The sequence below is a fragment of the Marmota monax genome, unplaced genomic scaffold, assembly GCF_021218885.2.
Source record: "Marmota monax isolate L192 unplaced genomic scaffold, Marmota_monax_Labrador192_F-V1.1 WCK01_AAM20220418_F8-fsc00102, whole genome shotgun sequence".
Taxonomy (NCBI): Eukaryota; Metazoa; Chordata; class Mammalia; order Rodentia; family Sciuridae; genus Marmota; species Marmota monax.
The window spans coordinates 3532192-3550858 of record NW_026692494.1 but is presented as its reverse complement, the minus strand read 5'-3'; the positions used below and the strand labels follow the sequence as shown (position 1 = coordinate 3550858).

Genomic DNA, 18667 nt, shown 5'->3' with positions numbered 1-18667 from the left:
ATTAGTATCCAGAATATAGAAAGAACTCAAAAAACTTAGCACAAAGTCAAAACCAAAAGCCCCACAAAACACCAACCCAATAAATAAATGGACAAAAGAAACAAACAGAAACTTCTCAAAAGGAGGAAACACAAATGGTTGACAAATTGTCAGCTATCCCGCTCACTCCTTGGAATTTTTCCAAAGATCCCAAAGCAGCATGCTACAGTGATCCAGCCACGTCAAGGTTTATAGAGCACAATTCACGATAGCTAGATTATGGAATCAACCCAGATGCCCATCAGCAGATGAATGGATTAAGAAATTGTGGTGTATATCTACAATGGAGTTCTACTAAGCCATTAAAAAAAAAAATCACAAAATTATGGCATTTGCTGGTAAACGGGTTGAAAATGAAGAATGTCGTGTTAAATGAAATAAGCCAAACTCAAAAACTCAAAGATTTGATGTTAGTTTGTGTGTTTTTTTGTGGTGCTGGGGATTGAAACCAGGGCCTTGTGCATGTGAGGCAAGCCCTCTACCAACAGATCTGCATCCCCAGCCCTCAAAGGTCTAATGTTTCCTCTCATTATATGTAAGCTAGAGTAAGATAAAGAGGGAGGAAGGATAGGACCCAGATTAAAAAATACATTAACAGGAGCGAAAGGAAGTCAGGTGGAGCCCAGAAGGAAGAATGGGAGCGGGGAGAGAGGACAGGAGGGTAAAGGGGGAAGATCTTGATCTGAAATGGATTTCTATGCAGATGAGTTTGTTGGCATGAATACAGCTACTTTGCAAAAAAAAAAAAAAAAAAGGTAACTACAGAAAAAAAGGCAAGGAAAAAAAAAAAACCCAGTAGCGTAGTGCATGGGTTCTTCTTTTTAAAAATATCTTTATTTATTTATTTTTATGTGGTGCTGGGGATCAAACCCAGGGCTTGGCCCGTGCTAGACGGGCGCTCTACCACTGAGCCACAACCCCAGCCCAGTGCGTGATTTCTTAAAGATGTGTGCTATAATCCCTAAACAACAACACAACAGTTGGGAATGGTGGCATACGCCTGTAATCCCAGCAGTTCAGGAGGCTGAGGAAGGAGGATTGCAAATTCAAGGCCAGCCTCAGCAATTTAACGAGACCCTGTCTCAAAATGCAATATAAGGGCTGGGATGTGGCTCAGTGGGAGCGCACCCTTGGGTTCAGCCCCCACAGAGGAATAGCAAACACAGCAAAAGTTATAGACAACAAACCGAAAGTCGCACAAAGACACGGTCCACAAGAAGGCAGACCAACAGGAGAAAGGGATTGGCGCAAAGGGAAACAGCGCAGCAGTGACTGGTGACGCCACGGACTCAGGACGTGGAAAGAGCCCTGGACACGGCAGTCCTGGCCTCAGGCCCACCACTGATCCAGAGGGTCAGCCTGGGTGAGGCATTTTTCCTCCTGACCTCTGGGGTCCCCAAGGAGACACACCGCAGGGCCCTTGTGCCCGGGCTCTGCCGTTAGCCCTCCAGTCAGAGACGGGGCCTCATAGCTTCCCAGCCCCCAGCACCAGGGAGCTGAGCCAAGACGGTCCTTTACTATGTCACTCTGAACGTCCTCACAAGGGCACCACTTCCGATGACAGATGAGACCCAGATGGGAGGAGACACCACGATAAGCTCTGGTGTCCTCATTCCTCGCCACATGCCCCGGTCTCCAGCTCCTCAGAGCCTCCTCTGACCACTTCACCTTGTCCACCACCTTGAGCTTCTGGCCAGAGCCAAGTTCCTGGGGCAGGGCCATCAGCCACTCCAACCCCAGCTGAAGAGTCACCTCCCAGGTGGACACAAGGCCTCGCTGGGGTGCGAGGAGCCTCCCTGAGCCACGTGCACCTGGGCTTTCCAGCAGCACCTGCTGCGATGCCAGCGGCCGCGAGAGCTACCCAAGCCGGCTGTTCAGAAAAGCTCGACATGATGGACGCTTTCTCGGGTGCTGACTGCCTACTGCTCCCTGGATGGCTAATCAGTGACAAGATCAGCGACAGACTCGTGGACGCAGGATGAGGCCATGCTAGAAACCCATAAAATGTTTCTGCCTGAAATCCTGCACCTTTCACACCATGAGGTCCTGAGCCTCCCCTCTCCCTCGGGGGCCAGGGTGGTCCTGAGGGCTTGGCATCAGGCTGTTTCAGGCATTAACTCCAGGACAGTGCAGTCATTTCTAATTGCCCTTCAGGGCCTGTGGGGGGCTTCTGAACTGTGTACTTTCTCTCCTGTGTATTCCAACAGCACTTTAGTGATTTGTTTTTTGGTACCAGGGATTGAACGCAGGGAGCCTAACCACTGAGCCACACCCCCCCACCTTTTATTTCTTGAGACAGGGTCTTGCTAAGTTGCTGAGGGTGAGCCTTGAACTTGGGATCCTGCTCTCTTGGCCTCCCATGCTGCTGGACTACAGGACTGTAGTGTACAGCACTGTGCCCTGCTAGCGACTGATCTTTAAACCATCATCACATTCCACTTTATCAAAGTACACATAAAATGCCAGAAGATAGAAAGGCCGAACCCACACTTACCATTAAGGAAAACACCAGCACGCGGCTGTAAGTTTGCACAGACCAGAAGAGTCTGTGTGTTTATGACAAATCACAAAGACAGAGAGGGTCTTAGGTAATGGCTACCTACACATGGTCCCAAGCAGGGGTAAGAAGGAGCCTTCTGCCTTGCTTCCCAAGGGATCCTGATAGCCCTGAACCAGAAAATAGGGCACACTACTGGGAGCTTGGTGGGTCTCCCCTTTCGGACATTTAAGACCAGAAATGAGAATCAATGAAACCAACAGCAAGCAACAAGCTCTCTAGCTCCTTTTTTAACCCCCAATTTTTTAGGCTGCACATACCTTCCCGTATTTGCTGAAGAGGTTCTTCAGGTCAGTGGCACGGGTGGTGGAGGACAGCCCGCTGACCCACAGATTCCTTCCCGAACTGCTGCCCACACGGCCTGCGGGAGAGGGAGATCATGGCACTCACCTCCAGGCACACTGGGAAGTGTCGCCGCCCTGAGAACTGCAGCCCCTTCTAGCACCCTCACTGTGCCCAGCGTCAATGCCTCTACCTTATGGCACTGCAGTGCCACCAACCCACAAGGCAGACAGGGAAATTCTGCCAGCAGAAGGTGAGACTCTCTGTTTGAGGACTAACAGCAGAGCCATCTCTCATGGTGGAATCCTCTTTGGACGACTGGTTCTCAATCAAGACTGCAGTGTCTGAAAGGGTCACCTCACTATTACTCAACGGGTTGAAGTGTACCCATCTCGGAATGCGAATCGCACTATCCATAAATAAAAACCACGACTGACACAGAGAGCACAGTGCTCCCAACCACCCAACTCATCCCTAGAAACCATCAGCGGCTAACTGTGGCAGCCCAACATGATGGCCCGGACACGGGGACCAGACGCGAGGGCTGCGCGGCCCCTCCCCCAACACCAGCTAGTCCTCGCCCCCGCGACTGGGAACTCCTACCTTTTTCATCTTTAATGACTGGCTTTATATCTTTTTCTTCCTTAAAAGAGCTAGAGACAAAAGTTAATGTTACTCATACAGGAAAAAAACTAAAGAGAACTAAATTAAAGGTATGATATGTGCTAAAACTGAATACCTACCAGAAAATTAGTCTGAAATAAAATTTTAAGACACCTTTGTAAGCTTATTTTGGAAAATCTGACCCCCAAAATACAATGTCAGATTTGTAAAAGTCAATGTCAATTCAATTAAGCTGAAGATAACAATTAACAATTTAAAAACACAACCATGGTAGGTTGATAAGAAATAAAGGAATGGAATCACCCATTAAAAAGACACAGAGAAATAAACACTGTTGGGAGGTAAACTACAATTTCAGCAGTCTGGCTGGCCAATTGCAGAAAAAACAGCTTATGTGTGTCATTAAATGACCAATGAAAAGGAGATAGCGTCTGGTCTAAAACTGAGAAACAACAAACCTCATTTTCTGATCAGCGCCCTCACTGGTTGAGGACTCTTTAGGAGCCGGAGGGACTTCATTACAAGCTTCAAAATCAAACTTCTTCACGTCTTCTTTGCTATCTCTGGGCTCTGGGCTTGGAGCTTCCGTGGGCGCTTCCGCGGCCTCCTGGCTAGAGGCCTCCGTGAGCTCGGAGCCCGCGCTACTCTGCTCAACTGGCTTCTCTAGCCCTACAGGCTCACAGTCCGTCCTCGCGCCTTCGCCTGTCTGCTCCACGGGCTCCCTTTTCACTACCGCTAACAGGGTGTCTGCCTCGCTCCACTGAGCGCGTGTTGACTCGCTGGCCAAATCTAAATCTCCCTCCTCCTCCTCCTCCTCCTGCTCTTCCTCTTCCTCCTCTTCCGGGTGGGCGCTGCCAAAAAGGTCCTCTTCCTCCGCAAGCTTTCTGTCTGGCCCCACGCTACTTGTATCCTGTGCAAATGGCTGCTCCAGCTCGGAACCTTCTTCTTTTACTGGCTCAGATTTACAAGTTTCCCCCAAAATGTCGAGTATTTTCTCATTTTCTACGGATTTAACAGGAATAGAATGGCACAAGGTTTAATTACCAGGGAAATAAAGCAATCACAATGTGGAACTGGCACGGCTGCCACACTAACACGAAGAGAACTGCTAGCTACACAGAGATTGGAAAACCCGCGGGTACACACAGTTACACTGGTTACACTACCTGCGCGCCGCCTACTAGGTAAGCCTCTACGCTACAGGGGAGAGAAAAGCCCCAGATTTAAACACCTACAACCACTGGGCTGTTTCAAGACAGACTTCCAAGTTTTGTAAGATCTGGGTCTTCCAACTTATCTTCCAATGTCCCGGTGCCGAATCAAATGCAATCACCGTGCACTGAACAGTTTAATTTCCAAACTTCTTTGATTTTCAGTTAACAAAACAGTTCAATGTGAAAACCAGAATCTCTTCCGTCAGCAGGAGATAAACACAGTCCAGAAGGGGAATGCGATGTTGGAATTTTCTTGAAGAAACTCTGCCTCCTCTTCTGGAGTCCAGACACTTCTCGGGTTACCGAGCCCTGACACCAGCGTTAGCCTGCCTTACTGCGTTCACCAAATCGACTGCAGCAAAATATCACAAGATCTGTTTCATGTGTAGAAACACATGGAAGAAACCCAGGGGGAATTACTTAAATGCCACTCCATGTGGATAGAGATGAAAATCATCACTACATCTCAACCAAAATGTCTGACCTCAAGAAGCCAGAACAGCACTCTACAGATCTGGTGATACGTACGGGTTTCCAATCTCTGATCCTCGTACGATCTGGATTGTCCACCACTAGGGTAATTTACAAGACCATAACACAGCTTAAGATATACACCGCTTTAAATAAGAGTAGCGCGAAAAATTCCAAACCATACTGTCGTGTTTCTCTTATCAGTACCTGGCTCCAAGAGAGGTTCTTCAATATCCTATTTAAGAAAGACAAGAAAAAGCAGATCCACAGTCACTCTAAAAGCTGCATGGGCACGTTACCCGCAGACTCGGCTTCAGTCTCCAGTAAGGAAAGGCCTGTTTCCAGACTCTCCAAACACCCCATCCTACAGCACCACAGCCACCACACTCTCACACGGCCACTTCCTCTGGGACCAGTGGGATGGCAGTGGCAACTCCAGCCTGCCCTGTTCACCCCCAAATGTGGCCACCATACTCTGTCCCCAAAATGATCAAGGCCACCATAGTTGGCAGGGACTTCTGGGTCAAAGCGGAGGTTCTACAGCCTATCGCTGCACCTCACAACGGATTGAGGTAGAAAAACCATCTCCCCACGGCCAGCTGGTATTTGTAACCAGAACTTTTTATCTTTAACAGACCAGACCTCTCTCTTCCCTGCTGCAAACCTCCCAACTACCCCTCCAGGAAGCAATCATACCCTCCCTGGCTAGGGCAGCTGAGCCCTGCTTCTGTACTCCCACCCTGCCCTCTTAGCCACTGCCCACACCATGGCTCCCATTTCCTATTCCCTGTGCTAACTCCAGGCCTGGATTCAGACAGGACTCCTGAGAAACTTGGAGGCACGTTCATGCCGACCAACTGCTTCCTCGCAGCACTTGCTCCTGGTCACATCCCTGTGGGTTCTGTAAGAGCCCCTCATTCCAAACTCTGAGACTGCATCCATTCTACCAAGTACCCCCAGCCCCGGCTCAGCGTCAACACTTAGTCCACGCCCTTCTCCCACACACACTTTCTCTCACTGAGGAAAACTGTTGTTCGTTTCCAAAATCGCAGACTCAGATGATATCTTACCGGAATCACTTTGAAGTCCAATGATGAAGCTTCCAAAGTGCTCTCGAAGCCTTCCCCATCCACCTGAAAAAGGAGATAGAGCGTTACTTTATGGGCACCAGAGCTGTGAATGCTAAGGCCTGCAATTTGCCACTTGTGTCCCTGTCCTTCAAGTGCCTGTGGCCACATGCAGACCCACTGTGAGATCACTCAGTTTCCCCCTCCCCCTGTCCCTGCACTGCACCACACCTGTGTCCCACAGTGGCTCACAGGTGGTGGGCGCGCTGTCTGCTGGCTGAAGAACAGGAAACCGACTTCCAGGGCAGGTTCTAAGCACCGGTGGTTTACTTCCACTACCCAAGCCCAACTTTTCCAAAGTAGAAATCAAAAGGTGAGCCAAAATTTAAAATCGGAAACTCCTCCAATTTCACTTGATAGCAATACTTTACTAGGCACTTTTTTGTAGGATTTTTTTTTAAGCAGTGCCAGAGATGGAACCCAGGACCTTGTGCATGCTAGGCAAGCAGTCTGCCACTGAGCTACACGCGGGCCTTCAAGCTTTTATGTATAGTGATCCCTCCTTTTTCTAAATCAGAACCTAGGACCTAGATGCCTTCAAGAAGCAGGAAGTAAGAAAGCAAGCACACCCTGGAAATGGCAGAAATGGCACCACAGCAGGGTGCGAAGAAAAGAGGGCAAGCCAGCTGCTCCACGCCACTCGCCAGACGAGTGGATCGCGAGTCTGGAGCTCACAACTTCCGACGTCAGGGTTAAGATTCAGTCCTATAAGGGCCTTTTTCCCCAAAGGTGAAAGCTAAAATGCCTTAAAATAAAATAACCAACTACAATGGCTGGGCACGTGTCACAGTCAGGTTAAGATGACACTCAGTGCTAGGGTGGCGTGAGCCATAAGTGTCTGGTCTGTCATTCTGAGCACCTCCCCAACAGTAGGAGGGCCTGGATGGCGGGTGAGTGACCATTTGTTACCTCTGTATTCACGCTCCATGTTAAACACACACATATAACCTTCTTAAAAGGAGAAGACTCTCACTAACCGTGTCAGCCGTCTGTTTGATGGCTCACAACACCACAACACGCTGAGAAATGGTCTGCCTGCCAAATACTCTCCAATACTCACCATGCTCTACTTCAAAGCCATCTACTGTTTAATTCCTGACCCGCGTGGTGCTTAAATGGAGGTAACTGCTACCAGGGCTGGGCCCCCGCCAGGAGCCCAAGGGATGAGCCCAGGCTCCCCCACACCAACAGCCCGACCGCTGGGTGCCTCGGGCTGCTCGCACGCACCCGCGTCTCCAAGTTACCTACAGCGTGTTCCGTGAGCTGAGCTGGAAGCTGTCCCAGCCGCGCAGCCACGTACTCTTTACTGCGGCAGAAGGAGGCGAGAATGCCGTCGGGGGCGCTGTCCTCCCCAAAGTCTGCAGCGCCACTGCTCTCAGCCTCAGCGCCGTCCAGAAGGCGCATGTCCACCACGCCCATGTCCTGCAAACTCTCCAAACCTGCTTCCACGTCCTCCTGAGAGGAGAGGACGGGCATGAGCAAGGCTGAGCAGAGCGCGCAGGGCTGCTGCGGCCACCTCCCCTTCATCGCCATGTACCTGCCCGTCCCTGGAGTCTTCTTCCAGGCCGTTGTCCTCTGTGCCCTCCTCCTCCACCTTTTGTCCTGAACACAGAATAACAGCCCATCAGCTAGCGCGCAGGCGCTGGACTCAGGAACTCACACAGGACAGACTGCAGTCTTTGGCTAGACTGGGTTACAAAGGAAACTAAAAGTGTCTTTTTCTATCACTGTAATTTTGTCTCCACTGATGTTCTAAGCAAGCCACCAGCTCTCACGGGAACAGCCAAGGTGTCAGTAACCTCTCTAGATATTGACGTTTTTCACAAAGTAACTATAAGGTTCAAAGCATTTCAAAAGCACTCTAATCACCTTCCTTCCCTAAAATAAGAAACCGCAGAAGACAAGGGTCAAAAAGAAAACAAAAACAAAAACAAAAAACATAAAAGAAACTATGATGCCCTCTAGTCATCAAAGAACTGCATCCTAAACCAGGGTAAGGGGTGGGGCAGCCCTACCCCGTAAAGGAACAGGAAACCAACTTACAGGGTCCCATTCTGAGCACACAGGGGCCAAACCAACCACACAGCAACAAACCACCATGCTGGACTGTCAACTTGCTGGACCTCCCTACCCGCCACCCACTGCAAGCAGGTCACCTGTTTTGTCATTTTTTTCAGCTCAGCAACAATTATTTTCTGTAAGGCAAAAAGGCAAAGGTTGCCCTAAAGTCAAGAGCACCCTGGGTCTTCTGAAGGCTGAAGAATTTCACAGTCACTGAGGCACTGCGGGGGGGGGTGGGTGGGGGGGGGTGGTCTGGTCTGGCGGGAGGGGAGGAAACTTCAAGACTTGACAGGAGGACAAGCTCCCTGGGCTGCACACAGCTCCAGTTCTGAAAACTGTGCACGGTCTCCATGTGCAGCACGCAAACACACCTGATGAAAATGCACACGCACTTGTGCACTCCGTCTCAAAAGTGGGTGTGGCCCAGGTACCCAGGGAAAGCAAGTTAGGGTGCATTTTCACTCATAAATGACAGCCAGAGGTTCTAGTGTTTGGGGCGATCTGGCATGCCAGAGATATTTCTGGTTGTCACAACTGGGGGATGCTACCAGCACCTAGTGGGTAGTGCCAATGCTGTTCAACACCATGCCGTGCTCAGGACACAGCCCTGTCACAGAGTCATCTCACCTGTCAACAGTGCTGAGGTAGAAAAGCCTGACAGGGCCTCATGACTTTAAAAACAGACTCTCAAAGAATACTTGACAGCCTCTGCATCTTTATCTTACAGAAAATAATTGCTGCTGAGCTGAAAAGTGACAAAACAGGTGACCTCCTGTAGGTGGCGGGTAGGGAGGACCAGTAAAGTAACAGTCCAGCATGGTGGTTTGTTGGTCTGTAGAGATCCTCAGCCCCCAGCCCCAGCCCCAGCCCCTACACTGGTTTAGGCTGCAGTTTTCTGATTACTGATCACAACTTTTTATGTTCCTTTTTTTTTTTTTGGAAACCCCCCTGTCCTCTGTACTTTCTTCAAAACAAAGACATCAACTTTTATTAAAATGTCTGTACACATGCAGGCTGGATATGTGGCTGCACCTGTAAAACACAGGGGTACCAAACACAAAGCCCCACCACCTGGGAAGGTGAAGCGCTGTTACATGTTAGAGACCTCGTGCCACAGAGTGGAGGTGAGTATACTTCCTCTAAGTATATAAGTATATTTACATGTTCCAGGTTATCTACAAGTACTTTCTCTAGTTCTGAAAATAAACAAACAAGGAAACCTACCTCTGACTGAAGTTCCACCCTGCAGGATCTGCACGCTGCACACTCGCAGCAGCCCATGCCCTGCTCTCATGGCTGGGCACTGGGAGCTTCTTAACACTCGCAGCAGGCTCCCTGGCTTCAATATCCACAAGTGACATGGGAGAGAATCTGGCTCAGCTCCAAAGCTCAGAACCCAAACTCAGCTGTCCTGCCTCCCATCATAAGTGAGCACAGTCTCTCCTTCTGAAATACATGCTTTAATTATGTTTGGTAATCGTTCCTAATTTCTAAGCCCTTAAACATCCACAAAGGATGTAAAGAGGAGGCACACAAACCAGAAGCTTCCCAAACAGGAGGGGGCAAGAGACCAGTGCCGCAGATGGGCAGCTCCCCAACTCCCAGTGGCTGACCTGCACTAACTGAAAGGCAAGAAGTGGGGACATGGGCGGGAAACTAAAGCTTGCTCTGGCCCATTCCAATTTGGAACCCCCCCCAATATTTGCCTTTTAGCTGTAGTTGGACGCAATGTCCTTATTTACTTTCATGTGGTGTTGGGGATCGAACCCAGGGCCTTGCCTGTGTTAGGCATGTGCTCGGCTGCTGAGCCACAACCCCAGCCCTCACTTTGCATCTTAACCTTTCAAAATCCACTGTCAAGTCTTCAACAGTTTTTCCTGTTTAGATGAATGACGGGAGAGGACTCATGTTTAATCCGCACTAAGGACGTGAAGTTCTGGAATCAGTGCAACTCGGCTGCACAATGATCAGAAACGATTGGCTAATTCCTCCCAATCAGACCCTTTCGTGGAAACACAAGGATCTTCTTTTAACCTTCAAGCCATCAGGGTCCAGCACGTCACGTAGGGAACCTCATGCCCAGACCCTCCAGAGGGAGGTAGCTGACTGAGTCTAACTCTGCCCGGGGACCCGGGCCACCGGTTTCTTCTCTCTGGAACTGGCAATTTCCATTTAGAAAGAAGGGGAAGGGACCAGAAGCGCTCTAATCCCTCAAGAGCCAAGGCTATGAAAGTTTTCTCTACACTTATGGAAGTAACCACTGTCTAAGCTTTGTTGACAAAATGCTAATTCCAAGTAGTTTTGAGTTGACCTGCTTTAAACCAGTCTTTCAGACAAGCGTGTGAATGACTAACAGCTAAACTTCTACTAAGGTTGAGTTGGTTTAATGATACAAAGATGCTGATAGAAGCCAAGGACATTTGAATTAATACGCCCTGAATCTGTTTTAAATGAAACACCTACATTAAAAAGTTTTAAACTATTATTTTCACAAATATTCAGAAACATACTTTCAGATCACAAATAACATCTCATCAGAAGCCACCTATATGTTACAGAGAGTCTCAGAGTCTAGTCCATTCAGTGTCCCTAGCTCAAAGACAATCCAGTGTTGAAGTCAGGATCTGAAAGGTTCAAACGTGTTGAAGACCTGGTCCCCAATGAGGTAACGACCAGAGATGAGGCTTTTGGGAACCAACTACACCATGTTGCTCTAACCTCCAGGGTGGACGACAAGTCTGCGGGCTGAGTGATGTATAGGAACCTTAAGAGGTGGGAACTGCAGGCAGGTAGGCATGGCTGGAGGAAGCAAGTCACTGGGGGATTGCCCTGGGAGACCGTGTCCTGTCCCTGGCCCCTTCCCTCCCTCTCTCTGCTTCCTGGACTCATGAGTTGAGGTTTGCTCTGCCATGATGCTCTGCCTGACCTCTGGCCCAAGGCAATGGAGTCAGCGGACAGTGGACTAAAACCTTAAACCAAAATAAACCTTTTCTCCTCTAAGTTGTTTGTGTCCAGTATTTTGGTCACAGCAAAGAAAAGCTAACACAAGAACAAAAAGATACATCAATGTTTCAAAGTTAATTTTAACACCTTAACTAAAACTTTAACCTTTTAAAACATATGGGTTAGTATGTATTAGGAAGAAGTTGTCCTTCTTTGAAAAAGTGCTAAAGAAATACAATGAGGGCTGGGGCTGGGGCTCAGTGGTAGAGCACTCGCCTAGCACATGTGAGGTACTGGGCTCGATCCTCAGGACCACATCAAGATAAATAGATAAATAAACTCATTGTGTCCATCTACAAACTAAAGAAAAACACACACAAAAAAACAAATTGTTAGAAAACATAACGTATACTATATATCATGTAAAAACATGATGCTAACTATGTTCTTACTTTCTAAGCAACCATCCTCCATTGCCTGAATTTAGTACCATCTGGATGAAGCATGTACAGCTGGGAGATTTTTTAGTTATAGGTGGACACAACATCTTTATTTTATTTTTACGTGGTGCTGAGGATAGAACCCAGTGCCTCACGCCTGGTAGGCGAGCGCTTTACCTCTGAGCCACAGCCTAAGCCCAACTGTGAGAATTTTCACATGGCACCTTTCCAGAAACAATTCTAGGAGTTGGGGATGTAGCTCAGTGGGGGAGCACTTGTCTAATATGCACAGGCCCTAAGTTCCATCCCCAGCACCACAAATAAACAATCTGGTCATGATAGCCCATGCCTAAGTGGCTTGGGAGGCTAAGGCAGGAGGAGGGCAGTTCAAAGCCAGCCTCAGCAACTTAGTAAGGCCCTGTCTCAAAATAAAAAAAAGGGTGGGGATGTGTCTCAGTGGTTAAGCGCCCCTGGGATCGATCTCTGGTACCCCACCCCATGATTTTAAAAAACATTTTTAATTGTAGATGGACACAATAAATTTATTTATTCTCTTTTTTTAATGTGGTGCCAAGGATCAAATGCAGTGCCTCACACGTGCTAGGCAAGCGCTCTACCACTGAGCCACAACCCCAGCCCCTTCCCCAAATTTTTATTAAAAAATAAATTAGAAAACATCAAGTGTGGTTGCACACACCTATAATTCCAGCCACTCAGAAGGCTGAGGCGAGACGATCACAAGTTCAAGGCAACTTAGCAAGACTGTCTCTCAAAATAAGATGTAAAAAGAGCTGGAGATGTAGCTCAGTGCCATGAAAAGAAATACACGTCATCACACAGAAGTCTCAGATCATATTGTCCCCATCGCTGTAAAATCTAATGTGAACAATAATTAGAACAACCAAAGTTCTGGAGTTTCAATATTTAAAACTAAGTGCTTTTGAAAATAACCAGTAGCAGCCACAAAATAGAATGAAGTCCTGATGTGTCACATGGCTGGGCCTTAAAAGAAAAAAAGCAGCTAAATGAAGGGGGCTGGCAGGAAAGGCCATTGGAGCCCACTCACATGGAACACCTGCAACAGGTGACTCCAGAGTCAACGGGGCTCCTGGGGGCTGGACACACAGGGACAGGAGAGTGATGGCTAATGGGCTGGGGTCTCCTTTTGGGGGAAGGAAATGTTCTGGAATGAAGACAGTGGTGGTCAGTGCATGTTCTCGTGAACACAATAAAAGCCCCTGAACTGGACACCCTAGGAATTAAGATTTGTGAATTCTATCTCAATTGTTGGAAAAAACATACTGGTAAGACATAAGCTGGGTACAAATACCCTAACAATCTATTTTGGATCCTAGACAGCAGGACGGGCTCTATTTGGTCTCGGGCTGGTTTCATTTTCCTTGGTTTGTTATTTTTTGAACAAGGAAGGGAGCCAAGCAAGTGCCACACTGAGTTGCTCAGAGCAGGAGGGCAGCCCAGGCCGTGCTGCACTGGGCTCTTTTCAAGCCCTGTGTGCCCTGTACTGGGGACTGCAGGGGGGTCGTGGGGGGCTTTACCACCGAGCTACACACAGCCCTTTTCATTGTTTGAGACAGGGTCTCACTCAGTTGACTGGAGCCTCTGAGTGGCTGAGCTTAACCTTGAACTAGTGCTCCTCCTGCCATGGCCTCCCTAGACGCTGGGTTTAATGTGTATTTTAACTTTACCTGGCACTGTGCACCTGGCGCACCTACTTAGCAGGTAGTGAAGAGCAAGCCTGGTTCTTAGAGGGGACGCTGATGGCCAGCAAAGTCCTCCTCCCAGCCTGAGGGGCAGGAAGTGTACAAGAGCGACTCCTGGGCTCCAAGCAGCCAAGGGTCAAGTGGTTACCTTTAACACATCTCTTGGTCGTCCTCCTGCTTGTGGTTTCCAACTCGATGCCAACTTCGTCAGGATCTTGCCCTTCTTCCTTAACCGCCTATTAGGAAGAGATGATGATTTTTTACAAGGTCATTAAGAGCTGGGCAGCAGCACACACTGTTCTTTGTAAGTAGCAACTCCCCAGTAAACAACAGCGAACCCCCTCTTGCAAAGAGCAACTCCACTTCTGTTGTGCGGGTTGCAAGCCTAACACAGGACGATCCCAGAACAAGTGGGTTCTCCTTGGGCCCAAGGCCCAGAAGACAAAGGGGAGGCAGGCTGTGACCCTGGGCTCCAGAACTCATCTCAGAGCCCAACCTTGCACTTTTAAGTTATACCCCGGGACAACAATGAGAGAGACGCGCCGGCCAGGCCAGGGGCTGGGTGGGTGGCCTCACTCAACAGGGCCTTCCCCTCCTGGTCCAGGACCCACAGGCCTCTGTGCCCAAGGAGCTTGTTCCAGTTGGGACCCTCCCCCTACGACTGGGGGATGTGCCTCTAGGGAGGGACACAGGACGCGTGACCCTGGCAGGGAGCTGGAGCAGCAGCACCTCAGTGGAGGTGGCCACGCAGGTGACATCTCAGACAGACCCCAGATGACCCCAGGCTCCAGCCAACCTGGGGGCTGGAGTGGAGGACGGACTAGTGCAAAGGCCTTGGGGCAGGGGCGGGCAGCGCCTCCCCGTGCGTCCAGCTCTTCAGTCCCCCATTCTCCAGAGCAGGAGACCGAGGTGCAGCAGGACAGGCGGGCGCCGCCAAGGTCACAGCGCCCAGCCCCGACCCAGCCCCGCGAGAGGTTCGGGGCCGCACCGGGGCGCAGGCGGGAGGGGGCCGGGAGGCGAGGCACAGAGAGGGACGGAAGCGGGCCAAGGTCACACAGCCGGCCGCGGTGACAGCCCGAGCGGGGCCGTGCCGGGGCCGTGCCCGAGCCGCCCGCGCCACCCCCGGGGCCCGGCCGCCTCACCTTCTTGAGCCGCTCCATCAGGACGCTCTTGTTGCCGCCGGTGTCCAGGTTCCGCTTCTTGAGCTCCGCCCGCAGGTCGATCACCCGCAGCTCGCTGAGTCGCCGCGTCCCAGCCTCCGAGGGGCCCGGGCCGAGAGCCGCAGCGCCAGAGCCCATGTCTCCCGACCCCGCCAGGGCCTCCGCCATCCCCGCTTTGCGGTCGCCGCCACTGACTCTGCCCACACCGCCGGCGGCTGTAGCGGCTCTGAACACAAAATGGCGCCGCCAGAGAGGAAAACGCACTCGCTTCCTCCCGCCCCGCTTTGCGGCCGCGCACGCGCGCCGCTTCCACTAGCGGTCTCCGCGGCACCCGCGCGAGCGCGTCTAGCTGCTTGACTTCCCCCCGCCACATCGCGCCTGCGTTAGTCCTGCAGCACGCATGCGTCGCGGCGGCCGGTCGGCCAGGCGCAACGCGCCTGTGCAGATCTCTCCGAAGTTCTCTGCACGCATGTGCAGATGCGACCCGGAGCGTCGGCCTCGCGCCGGATACGCCTGCGCAGAAGCGAGGCGCGCCGGGGCGGCTGGAGCGGTCCCCTTGCAGGCGGCGCCATTTTGTGCTAGAAGCCGAAATAAAACCGGCCTGGTTCTGTGTGAGGTGGGTGTCGGAGCCAGGGTCCCTGGAATGGCGGAGACTCTGTCTGGGTTAGGGGATTCGGGTGCGGCGGGTGCGGCTGCTCTGAGCTCCGCCTCGTCGGAGACCGGGACGCGGCGCCTCAGCGACCTGCGGGTGATCGACCTGCGGGCGGAGCTGAGGAAACGGAATCTGGACTCGAGCGGCAACAAGAGCGTTTTGATGGAGCGGCTGAGAAAGGTGAGGCGCGGGCGGGCCGCGGGCGGGCGGCCGCCAAGGTCACGGCGCGGGGCTCCGCGCTCCGGCGGGAGGCGCGGGCGGGGGCGGCGCGGGTCGCGGCGCCGGGGCGGGAGAGACCGGCCGCGCCCCCGGGGGCTCTCGGCTTCCTCACGCCGGGCCGGGGGCCGGGAGGGGGCCGCGTCGGCCTTCCCGGCGTGGACAGGCCCGCGAGGCTGCTGCGGTCCTCGAGGCGCGACCCCGGCGCGCACCGCCCGTTACTGCCTCGGCCGTCCCCCGGTGTCCTTGCCTCGGTCGTTTCTGCGGGAAGGGCACTGACCGCGCGCCGGCGGGACTGGCCGAGCCCTGCAGCCTGCCTAGAGCTCGGTTCCCCCGCCGTCACCGGGGTGCGACCTGGGACCCCGCCTGCGGGGGCAGGCCCCGTCTCCGCCGTGAGCCGTGCCCAGTAGGTTTCAGCGGTGGCTGTCCCCGAGGGCAGGGCAGGGGCCGGGGCAGTCGGGGCGGAGTGCCGGAGGCGGCGTGCACCTGCTGCGGTGCAGACCAGGGTGGGCCCCAGCCCCCAGCTCCCAGCTCCCAGCCAGGGAGCTCCTGGGCCTCGCCGAGGCTTCTGGAACCGTCTACAGACAGAACCCAGCAGTTGAAGTGGCTTTGAGCAGAACCCGGTTGGTGCCAGGAGCCGAGGCCCCGGGTGCTCGCCAAGACAAAGCGGCAGCGGCACAGAGAGGGGTCGTCAGGGAGACCCGACTGCAAGCCCAGCTTCTACGGAGGTCACCACTGACATGAACGGTGCCGGTTTGCAGAGTGTCTCATCGGTGCCAGCCACTGTGCTGAGCTGGGGTCTTTCAAGTGAATGGCAAATTCTTGGGGAGAAAGATGGGACCTGCCAAGAAATTCTTATGATTCGTGGTTCTAGGAAGCAGGGCCACCTAGTGATGGAGAGGGAGATCTCTGGGCAGTGTGTTTGAGATGGCCTTGGGGTGCAGCAGGCTCCCTGTCGTTCCTGGTCCCATGCCTAACCCGACTGGAACTCAGGCAATGAGTGGTCGTGCTTACCCACAGGACCAAGGCGGGCATGGCCAGGAAAGGGGTGGCTGGTCACTGCAGGACAAGTAGCGCTGTGCTGGGTCAAGTCAAAGGAAATGAGAATGTACCTTTTCTTTTCTGAGTTTTTTTTGGCCGGGAACAAGATGAACCAGAAGAGCTGGAGATGAGTTTGTTTTTAAGAGTCCTTGCAGCAGCCTGAGGAAAAGACCAGACTCAGTGTTAGATTTAGTGTAAGGTAAATCTGCCTCAAACCACAGTTCAGACCTCCAGCGCCCTGCTCCCACGGAGAGCAAGAGAACAAGTGACCAGCTGTGGTAGATAGGTGTGCACTGGGGAAGAGCATTTTCAGATCTGTGTTAGCTCTGTTCTCAGGATGGGATTCCCATTTCACTTGAATGTTCTGTGAAAGTCTGTGTGTGCTGTGGGTTTGTTTGTTTGTTTTGAGACACTCACTTTTTCGCCCTGCCCAGCCCTGAACTCCTAGGCTCCAATGATCTTCCTTCCTTAGTTTCCTGAGCGGCTGGAATGGTAGGTACATATTGTGGCCAACATTTTTTGGTCAGCTTGTCTTTACTTCCCTTTAGGCAATTGAAGATGAAGGTGGTAATCCTGATGAAATTGAAATTACCTCTGAAGGAAGCAAGAAAACACCAAAAAGATCCAGCAAAGGTACCAAGGACTTATACACGTGTGCTGTTTCTTGCTTATTTGGTTGTGATTTTGGACCTGTGACAATCAAGAATCCTTTGGGGGACCTTTGCCTTGTCATTCAAGTTCTGCTTCCCACAGTACCTGGGAATTCTAGCAGAGGGTTTACCTTGTTTTTGGATTTGTGAGTAGCCCTTGTTTAACCAAACCCTTTTTGTGGGGTGGTGGATACCTTCATGTTGAACCCAGGGAGCTTTACTATTGAAACATATCCTCAACCTTTTTTGTGTTTTAATTTCGAGACAGGGTGTTGCTAGATTGCTTAGGTCCTCGTTAAATTGCTGAGGCTGCTCTCAAACTTGAGATCTTCCTGCCTCAGCCTCCTGAGGTGCTGGGATTATAGGTGTGCCCTATTGTACCTGGCCAAATAGAGTATTTAGGTTGCTTGGTTCTCCTGTTGCTCTAACTTGCTAGAATGTAACGTTTCTTTGAATACCACTTGACCCATAAAGAACGGTCACATTTCTTTCAAAAACTGCCTGTAGGATGAAAGCCAGGTTCACATAACATTAACCTTCATCATCTGGTCCGTTCCCTCCCACTTCCTCTCTCCCTTCTATTCACTCTTGGCCCTCTGGACCGTGGTTTTCATGTCTCACCCGCTCTCTCTGTGTTTAGGGCCTTGTTCATCCAGAGACAGCTTCTGATCTCATTGGTAGCAGCTCACCTCAGGTCCTCTGCACTCCCTTAGCCTAATTCCCTTGAACCTTGTTCAGTGTTTAGCTATCCTGCTTTGTGTCCTGACTAGATTTTTTAGGATGGGAAGATTTTTGCCTTGTCTTCTTTTTTCCCTTGGTAGTTTGTCTTCGTATTTTGAAAGAATCATCTAAAGCTATGCATTTGGGCCTCTTGATAATTGAAGGCCGTGGTGTTCAGACCTCAAACCTAAATACTGCTGTGTACTTGCCAGTCACAAGGAATGGGGTTTGAAGTGTCCCAGAGACAGGCCCAGTGTCCACCATATTTTGGGAGATAGGTCCTGGGAGAGCAGCCCCAGTGACCTCACTTGAAATGAAGTCATTTGAGTACGTTTTGCATTTTTGGCTTTGCTCAGATAAATGTCTGTGTAGAGGAAAAGATTGCTAGAGGGTCGACATGCCTGTGGGCCTCCTTTTTTATTTCTTTTCCATTTAGTTAAAAAAAAAAAAAAATTGGGGGGGGGCTGGGCTGGGGCTCAGTGGTAGAGCACTTGCCTAGCATGTGTAAGACACTGGGTTTGATTTTCAGCACCACATATAAATAAATGAGTAAAATCAAGATCCATCAACATCTAAAAAGATTTAAAAAAAAAGAAATGGTTTTGCTAAAGTTTTATAAAATACATGTATTTATGTCTGGTGCAGTGGCCCACTCCTTTAATCCCAGCAGCTGGGAGGTTGAGGGAGGAGGATCCCGAGTTCAAAGCCAGTCTCTCAAAAGTGAGGCATTAAGCAACTCAGTGAGACTT

General features: G+C 51.1%; 2 protein-coding genes across 5 annotated transcripts in view; one reads left to right on the top strand and one right to left on the bottom strand.

The window, feature by feature from the left end:
• Positions 1 to 14903, bottom strand: part of Safb2 (scaffold attachment factor B2) — a 31992-nt gene extending 17089 nt beyond the window's left edge. Inside the window, exons 1-9 of one of the 2 annotated variants that reach the window (XR_006851601.2) lie at positions 14622 to 14903; positions 13628 to 13715; positions 7852 to 7916; positions 7563 to 7769; positions 6258 to 6320; positions 5395 to 5422; positions 3961 to 4504; positions 3482 to 3531; positions 2857 to 2957 (exon numbers count right to left, since the gene is read on the bottom strand). Coding sequence is in view for 1 of the 2 variants with exons in the window: in XM_046443995.2 (XP_046299951.1) it covers positions 2857 to 2957; positions 3482 to 3531; positions 3961 to 4504; positions 5395 to 5422; positions 6258 to 6320; positions 7563 to 7769; positions 7852 to 7916; positions 13628 to 13715; positions 14622 to 14807 (1332 nt within the window). In the remaining variant the exon portion in view is untranslated. The remainder of the gene's footprint in view (positions 1 to 2856; positions 2958 to 3481; positions 3532 to 3960; positions 4505 to 5394; positions 5423 to 6257; positions 6321 to 7562; positions 7770 to 7851; positions 7917 to 13627; positions 13716 to 14621) is intronic. The other variant, XM_046443995.2, reaches the window with a different exon arrangement.
• A 121-nt stretch (positions 14904 to 15024) lies between these two features.
• Safb (scaffold attachment factor B) overlaps positions 15025 to 18667 on the top strand; it is a 31244-nt gene continuing 27601 nt past the window's right edge. For 2 of the 3 annotated variants that reach the window (XM_058579188.1, XM_058579187.1), the window contains exons 1-2: positions 15159 to 15471; positions 17097 to 17181. In XM_058579188.1, the coding sequence (XP_058435171.1) occupies positions 15283 to 15471; positions 17097 to 17181 (274 nt within the window). In that variant the 5' untranslated portion in view covers positions 15159 to 15282. Of the gene's footprint in view, positions 15472 to 17096; positions 17182 to 18667 lie in introns of all 3 variants that reach the window. The other variant, XM_058579189.1, reaches the window with a different exon arrangement.